At 41.1% G+C, this 8,867-nt stretch overlaps 1 protein-coding gene across 1 annotated transcript in view; it reads right to left on the bottom strand.

Annotated features, from left to right (window-relative positions):
- The window catches only part of UBXN2B (UBX domain protein 2B), a 36,709-nt gene that overhangs the window by 15,590 nt on the left and 12,252 nt on the right, over positions 1 to 8,867 (bottom strand). The window contains exon 2 of the mRNA XM_010838982.1: positions 7,048 to 7,151. Within this exon, the coding sequence (XP_010837284.1) occupies positions 7,048 to 7,151 (104 nt within the window). The remainder of the gene's footprint in view (positions 1 to 7,047; positions 7,152 to 8,867) is intronic.

Below are 8,867 nucleotides of genomic sequence, written 5' to 3'. Positions count from 1 at the left end.
CTGCTGACAGCCAGAAGCTAAGTCGCCTCCCCAGAGGAATCCACATTTCATAGGACTTGGTTAGTGAAAAGCCCTCCAGATTGAGACGATATGAACATCTAAATCCACAGGCCTACACATAGAGTTTATTCCTCAGAGAGCTCTGACTGAAAAATTAACCTCCCCCCATGTTAAAGGTTGTAATCTCCCTGTGTTAAAGGGCTTCCTTGGTGGCTCAGAAGATAAAGAATCTGCTTGCAATGCAGGAAGCCTGGGTTAAATCCCTGAAGAAGGGAATGGCAACCCACTCCAGTATTCTTGCCTGGAGAACCCCATGGACAGAAAAGCCTGGTGAGCTACAGTCCATGGGGTCACAAAGAGTCAGACATGACTGAATGACTAACACTTTCACACTTTTTCACTATGTTAAAGGTAAATAATTCAGACCACAATTTTCTCAATGTGTTAACTATGCATTGAATCATTTCTCCTCTCTTTTCTATTTCCTCATAAAAGCTTCCTTCACATAAATTAGTACACTATTTTATCTTTCAAGATTTTTTCCAGTCAAGAATTCAGAAAATATAACCAATGAAATATAAACATGGAGACTTTCAGAATAAGACGAAAACCAAAGCTCATTTCCTGAACTACACATACCCTCCAGTCCAGTTTCCAATCTACAACGAACTGACTCAGAAAATGAAACAGACGGGGAAAATTCTATCAGCACTGAAGATCAGGGATAGAGTCACCTTCAAGGCTTTCTCCAAATGAGTACGTGGAGAACGAAACAGGAAAGGGAAGGGAAGCTCTGCTCTCAACTCACTGTCCATGGAGGAAAGATCCAAGAGGAGAACAGTGGACACCAGCAGAACCCCACTAACAAGGCTGGTTCACAGCTGGGGGCGGCTGGGTGGACTCCAAGCTCCTAGTGCCCTGGGGAGGCACCTGAGGTCCAAGTTTAGCCAGAAGAGGAGCCAACCGAAGCCCTCCTGCCAAGCTGATCCTCGGAGGGCCCCATGCAACAAACCAAGGCCAGGCACTGCCATGGCTGGGTTTAAGACCAGGGTCAGTGCAAGAAGCCAGTAGTCATGTAGGGATGTGAGAGCTGTAAAGAACGCTGAGTGCCAAAGAATTGATACTTTCAAACTATGGTGCTGGAGAAGACTCTTGAGAGTTCCCTGGACAGCATGGAAATCAAACCAGTCAACCCTAAAGGAAACCAACCCTGAATACTCATTGGAAAGACTGATGCTGAAGCTCAAATACTATGGCCACCTGATGTGAACAGCTGACACACTGGAAAATGCTGGGAAAGACTGAAGGCAGGAGAAGTGGGTGACAAAGGATGAGACGGTTGGATGGCATCACTGACTCAATGGACATGAGTTTGAACAATCTCCGGTAGATGGTGAAGGTCAGGGGGGCCTGGCGTGCTGCAGCTGATGGGGTTGCAAAGAGTCGGACACAGCAACTGAACAACAGGACAAGAAAGAGCCTGATAGCTGATGCCTTAAATGGCAGTATGAGAAGGGAAGGGGAAGGGAGGGAAGGGGGAAGGAGGGAAGGGGAGGGAGTGGGGAGCTTCTGCTGCATGCTCTCCCTAATCTCTTGAGCTTAGGCTCCCTCCTGGGTCCCTAATCTCAAGAGCTGAGTTACAAGGCTCCTTCTTCTCAGTCTCGGTGAGGAAGACCTTACAGGAAAAACCGGGCACAGGAAAAGATTTATTAACTTCTTTACGGTCTCTGAATTTTTATCACCAGTATAAGAAATCTCTGCCTGCCTCGAGGTCTATTTTCTTCCAGAAATTTTATTGTTTCCCTTTTATATTTAGATCCACAATCCACCTTTCACCTCTTTCATAAGTATTCCTATATACTTACTTCTCTCTTGCTCTATTTCAACTCATCTGATCATCATTTGTCCCTGTCCAGAGATAACAACTTCCTCTGTAGAGATGACTCTCAAATACAGGTTTTAGAGCCTCTTACTTATGGTCCAGTGCTGAACTGAAAAGCACCTACTTGAATCCAGTTCATCTCTTCCCATGAATGATCACATTTTCCTCAGGTACTAGATGAAGAACTTTTCAGAGTTCTCTCCCATTCTCTTACTCTCTTTTCCATGTCACCACATTTCTATTCCACATCATCATGTTTCTACAATAAATTCTTTTAAAAATATCCACACCAATGTCACCCTTTCTCCTCCATTCCACTGACACCACGCTAATCCTAATCCTAAATTTTACCAGCATACTCTTTGGATAACTACAGTTGTTCTTTTCTTGATGTCTTCTTATTTTGTTTTCCTCATTACTCTTTATTTTATATGGTACTGCCAGTCCTCTTTTTCTAAAGGTATTATAATAATAACTAACATTTATCAAGTGCTCATTTAATCCTCATAAAAATGGCATTAACTCCACTGTACAAATAAGAAATACTGAAGTTTAGGGAATTAAAAGACTTGTCCACTGCCAAAATCTTATTAGAACAGAGAGGAGAAAAACAACTGAGGTGTGTCTATAACTAGAAACAAAGTTTTTATCACTATAATTTTTATTGTAAAATTTACAGTAAAACCATACACTGGCTTTCCCCTTTCCACATAAGCACAGCTTTCCTTGGCCTTCCAGGCTGGCTGTGCTGTGGCTGCGTCCAGGACTGGACATGTAATTTGTAGGCCCAGCACCAAAATGAAAGTGGGAGTCTCCTTGTTCAAAATGTGTTAAGAATTTCAAGACAGTAAGAGCAAAGTTTTCCAGCAAATGAAAACCGGAAAAGGTCAGTTTTCATTCCAATCCCAAAGAAAGGCAATGCCAAAGAATGTTCAAATTACCACACAATTGCACTCATTTCACATGCTAGCAAAGCAATGCTCAAAATTCTCCAAGCGAGGCTTCAACAGTATGTGAACCAAGAACTTCCAGATCTTCAAGCTGGATTTAGAAAAGGCAGAGGAACCAGAGATCAAACAGCCAAATCCAATGGATCATAGAAGAAGCAAGAGAATTTCAGAAAAACATCTACTTCTGCTTCACTGACTACACTAAAGCCTTTAACTGTGTGGATCACAACAAACTGTGGAAAATCCTTAAAGAGATGGGAACACCAGATCACCCTACCTGCCTCCTGAGAAATCTGTATGCGAGTCAAGAAACAACAGCTAAAACCAGACGTGGAACAATGGACTGGTTCCAAATTGAGAAAGGAGTACATCAGGGTTGTATATTGTCACCTTGCTTATTTAACTTATATGTAGTGTACATCAAGCAAAATGTACTTGGGCTGGATAAAGCACAAGCTGGAATCAAGATTGCCGGGAGAAACATCAATAACCTCAGATATGAGATGACACCACTCTTATGGCAGAAAGCAAAGAAGAACTAAAGAGTCTCTTGATGAAAGTGAAAGAGGAGCGTGAAAAATCTGGCTTAAAACTTAACATTCAAAAAACTAAGATCATGGCATCTGCTCCCATCACTTCATGGCAAATAGATGGGGCAACAGTGAAAACAGTGACAGACTTTAATTTCTTGCGCTCCAAAATCACTGCGGATGGTGACTGCAGCCATGAAATTAAAAGACGCTTGGCTCCTTGGAAGAAAAGCTATGACCAACCTAGACAGCATATTTAAAAAGCAGACATTACTTTACCAACAAAGGTCCATATGTCAAAGCTGTGGTTTTTCCAGTAGTCTCGTATGGATGTGAGAGTTGGACCATAAAGAAAGCTGAACGCCAAAGAATCAATGCTTTTGAACTGTGGTGTTGGAGAAGACTCTTGAGAGTCTCTTGGACGGTGGTGAGATCAAACCAGTCAATCCTAAAGGACATCAGTCCTGAATATTCATTGCTGAAGTTGAAACTCCAATACTTTGGCCACCTGATGCAAAGAACTGACTCACTGGAAAAGACCCTGATGCTGGGAAAGACTGAAGGCAGGAGAAGGGGATGACAGAGGATAAGATGGTTGGATGGCATCACTGACTCGATGGACATGAGTTTGAACAAGCTCTGGGAGTTGGTGATGGACAGGGAAGCCTGGCGTGCTGCAGTACATGGAGTTGCAAAGAGTTGGACACGACTGAGTGACTGAACTGAAGAGCAAAGCATTAAAGCAAGCTCGAGGCCCTTCCCAGTGAGGTTCTCTGGGTGCGCACAGAGGCCCCACATGATTGAAGTAGGCCCTGGTAGCACCCAGTCTGTCCATCCTCACCTGCCATGAGGCTACCCAAGTTCTGCTGCTCCTCTTCAGCTCCCTCCTGTCATTTTTATTACTTTTTTCTTCTAGGCCTATTCTGTCCCTTGTCTTCTAGTTATCTTTAAAGGCCCAGCCAGATACCCACACTGTGCCAGATATTGTGGACACTTGTCTCACTAAATTTGCAAAACCATACTAGGATCTAATGACTTGTAGGGAACATTTTTTTAAGTTCTTATATTTTTGAAGAAGAAGAGTTACATTTTTAAAATCCTATTTGTGACGGAGAACCTTTTGTGGATGAATATGTAAAAGCAGGTGTCAGGCTGTCTTCTGTGAACTTTTCTGTAGATCCTGTCCCTCCTTTTCTTTAAAACAGATCAAGTTATGTGTAGACTACTGAAACTTCACATGATGGTCACACTGAAAATATACTGGCTTAAAACAACAATGAACAGATGAATGTTTTGATATTTAAAGTTGTTCAAGAAGGTGGACCATGAAGTAAGGTGGACCATTTCTGTACCAGACAAAAGCAGCAGACATGCAATGAAATCAGGCAGATGTCACTGCCAAATGTGAAGCCAACAGAACCACATACTTTCTATTCAAAAATATCACACTTAGCAAAAAGAAAAGATGGCCAATAATTTGGTTTGCAATTGTATTTTAAGCGGATCAAACAGCATAAGCCTCAATATATTTAATGCAGCTCCTCCTTTTGGACAAGTAATTCTAGAAATCATATCTGAGGCACTACGTCCTTAAAAATTGCATTATCAAATTGTAAACATTAATGGCAACACTGTGTCAGCATAAAAGAAAAGAGAAAACAATTCACTGAAATATTTTAAGGATTATATTTGAATCCTTAAGGAAAATATTAATGTACTAATTTTAAGAAGTCAAATATTTTGATTTTTTATACCAGCAAATCAAGTCGTTCAAAAACTGGTTCAAATTGGGGAAGAATAGTCAAATAACTTATGAGTAAAACTTTGGTACATTAATATTTTAAGCACTTTCAAAGTTTCGGAGACTGAACAAATTAAGGAAGCAGCTAAAATATATATATGTCTGTGTATATATAATACATATGTATATATGTATTATATATATATGTGTATAATACATATACATTATATAAATGCCTATATAATACATTTATATTATACAAATGTCTGTGTATATATATACGTACACATTATATAAATGTCTGTGTATAATATATATTTTACATATATATACACACATACATATATAATACATATATTACACATATATCTGTGTGTATATATATATATCAGATAAACTTAAGTGAAAGGGAAGGATATTCAGACTGTGCCAAGATGACCAATCTGCAGACAATAAAGGAAAGACTGTACCTCCTGGTGGAGTGATGGTGGCGGTCAGCACCCTAACCGAGTGAACAGGGCACCAAGAGTGGGGGAACCCGAAACCATAAGGCTCCTGGTGTAACATAATACACAGCAGAAAATGTCAATAAGTAGTACTCTTGACAAGCATGTTTAACAAGAAACTCTTGACAAGCATTTACCGAGAATCTAAATGTGAGGAAACAGTGACCTTGAATGTGGGACATTTTATAAGACATCTGGGCCCAGCTCTTCAATGTCAACGTAATAAGCTTTAAACAGATGAGTTAAAAGCAGACAATGGAAAGATGGGAAGAATGCTCTGGATTCAGATTTAAAACCGGCATCATCAGTGAAATGTATCCTAAATCCTCAAAACCTCTAAGAGTATCTGATTATGGACTATGTAGTAAATGACATGCAGTCAGAGCTCACTTTCTAAGGTGTGAGACATTATCAAGGAGTGTTTGCGTCTTACTGGGTGTGGACTGCAGCCTCTAGGGATGAAGTGCTATCATGGCTGCAATTTACTTTCAGGTGGATGAGTAACAGAGTGTGTGTGCACCAATGAACTGCTACAGCATATAAACAACTGGTGAATATTGGAGCAGACACAGTATATGTTCATTATCCTAATCTTTTGATTATCTATGTATTTGAAAAATTGTAAAATAAAAAGTTGGGGTGAAAATTATAAATTATAAGTGTTATTCTTTCCATTCAGGAAAGATAGGTCATTTTATCTCCCCTACAGGAAGAAGGAAGGCAGAATAGTAACAAACAAAAAAAGTAATTTCCACTGAATTTTTCAACTTCTGGAAAAATAAAAGACTTTCTGAGAATGAGATGTAATGGGGAAATTCAAGCTTCTCCCTAGTAATGAGATTTGTGTACTAAAAAGACATTAATGAACATATACATGGAAATAAGAAAACTCATGACAATAAAATATACCTGGTTTCCATCTCTTAAATCTTCACTGTTGGTTCTTTTTATAATTCAGGGGTTTTAACAACAGCAAATACTATCTATCACTATTAGATGTAGCATCATCCAATGGAAGGAAAGACAGAGTCCTAAAGTCACAGATTCTTAAATGGAGAACAAAACACATAGAGGGGTTCCATGGATGGACTTTAAGAAACACGCAAACCTTTAAAAATGAATGACAAAGCTGGATGTAAATGTTCTAGGGGAAAGACGGTGTAGCTTTTATCAGATCCTCAATGAGTCCTATGACTCAAAATAGAACCACAGTGCCCAAGAAAAATACTACTCAGTATACTATGCTTTGTGAGGTCTATCAAAACATTAAGTATTTAAGATAATTTCCCCCAAATTTTCTTCTTGCTTTCTATTATAGTTTCAGAAATAGTATCTAAAAATATTTAAGAAATTATAGTTAAAAAATTCCCAAGGCCATTTAAAATAATGTGGGATTAGTGAACTAAAAAGGGATACAAGTTTGAAAAACAAAACTTACCTTTGAGGTGCTGTCTGTGGGCTTTTAAAGGCTGTAGCTTTAGGTCTATCAGATTTGGAAGCTTTGCATTTCACTTCATCTTCATATAATTCTGCCAAGGCCAACTACAGAATAACAGATTTGTTATAAAGTATAAAAACATTAGAAATAAACTCTCTGTACAAAAAGTTAGGAATAGAAAATTAACTTGTAATTGAGTAGTCAAGATTTTTAATTAAAAATGAAGGCTGCTATTTCAGAAGATGACTCCCTTCCAAAATAAAACCAGTGTAGCTCTCACTAAAATGTCACACATAGGGAGGAGCCAAGATGGCGGAGGAGTAGGACGGGGAGAACACTTTCTCCCCCACAAATTCATCAAAAGAGCATTTAAACGTCGAGTAAATTCCACAAAACAACTTCTGAATGCCGGCAGAGGACATCAGGCACCCAGAAAAGCAATCCAACTCTTCGAAAGGAGGTAGGAAAAAATATAAAAGACAAAAAAAGAGACAAAAGAGGGAGGGACGGAGTTCTGTCCCGGGAAGGGAGTCTTAAAAAGAGAGAAGTTTCCAAACACCAGGAAACCTTCTCACTGCCGAATCTGTGCCGAGCTTTGGAAGCACAGAGGGCAACATAACAGGAAGTAAAAATAAATAAACAATTAAAACTCGAAGATTGCGAGTCCTACGGTAACTCCCCCAGCGGAGAAGCAGCGCAGACGCCTGCACGCGCCATTAGCAAGCGGGGGCTGGGCAGGGAGGCGCAGTGCGGGCTGCATCGCTTAGAGTAAGAATCTGGCCTGAATACCCTGAGCACTATCTGAGCGAAATAATTTGGGCTAGCAAACCAGACTGTGGGATATCTACCACGCGAAAAGCCAGCCCTAACCTAAGACACCGCCAGGCCCGCGCACGGAACAAAGAATTGAACAGAGATAGCCGGCTGCAGACCTTCCCCCTCCGGTGACAGGCAGCCAGAGCCGGAAGGGGGCAATTGCAGCCCCAGAGAGACATTATCTATAAAACTGTAAGCAGGCTTCTTTGCTAACTAAAACTTCTTGGGGGTCTGGACGGTTAACATCTGCCTGAGAAGGTGCGCCGGTTTTACGCCCAGATAACCGAGTGGCAGGGAGGCGATAAGTCGCAGCATTGGCGCTCGCCAAACACCTCATCACTTGAGCTGCTCGGACCTGGGAAGAGCACAAAACTCAGGCCCAACTGAGTCTGCGCCTCTAAGGACTACCCGAGTGCCTGAACCTGAGCGGCTTGGACCTGGGAGGTACATGCAACCCAGGGCCAGCCTCGGATTGTTCCCGGCGGAACAACCTAGAGCCCGAGCAGTGTGGGCAGGGAGGCTACACGCGCCGTGAGCAGGGGCAGACCCAGTGTGGCTGAGGCACTGCGAGCGCACGCCAGTGCTATTTGTTTGCAGCATCCCTCCGTCCCTCCCCACAGTGCGACTGAACAAAGAGAAGAAATACAGCTCCACCCATCAGAACACCGACACAAGCTTCCCTAACCAGGAAACCTTGACAAGCCACCTGTACAAACCCACACACAGCGAGGAAAAGCCACAATAAAGAGAACTCCACAAACTGCCAGAATACAGAAAGGACACCCCAAACTCAGCAATTTAAACAAGATGAAGAGACAGAGGAATAGCCAGCAGATAAAGGAACAAGATAAATGCCCACCAAACCAAACAAAAGAGGAAGAGATAGGGAATCTACCTGATAAAGAATTCCGAATAATGATAGTGAAATTGATCCAAAATCTTGAAATTAAAATGGAATCACAGATAAATAGCTTGGAGACAAGGATTGAGAAGATGCAAGAAAG

The sequence above is a fragment of the Bison bison genome, unplaced genomic scaffold (genome assembly GCF_000754665.1).
Source record: "Bison bison bison isolate TAMUID 2011002044 unplaced genomic scaffold, Bison_UMD1.0 scf7180017864108, whole genome shotgun sequence".
NCBI lineage: Eukaryota > Metazoa > Chordata > Mammalia > Artiodactyla > Bovidae > Bison > Bison bison.
Note: the sequence above shows the minus strand (reverse complement) of the source record. Positions and strands in the feature narration are given on the sequence as shown.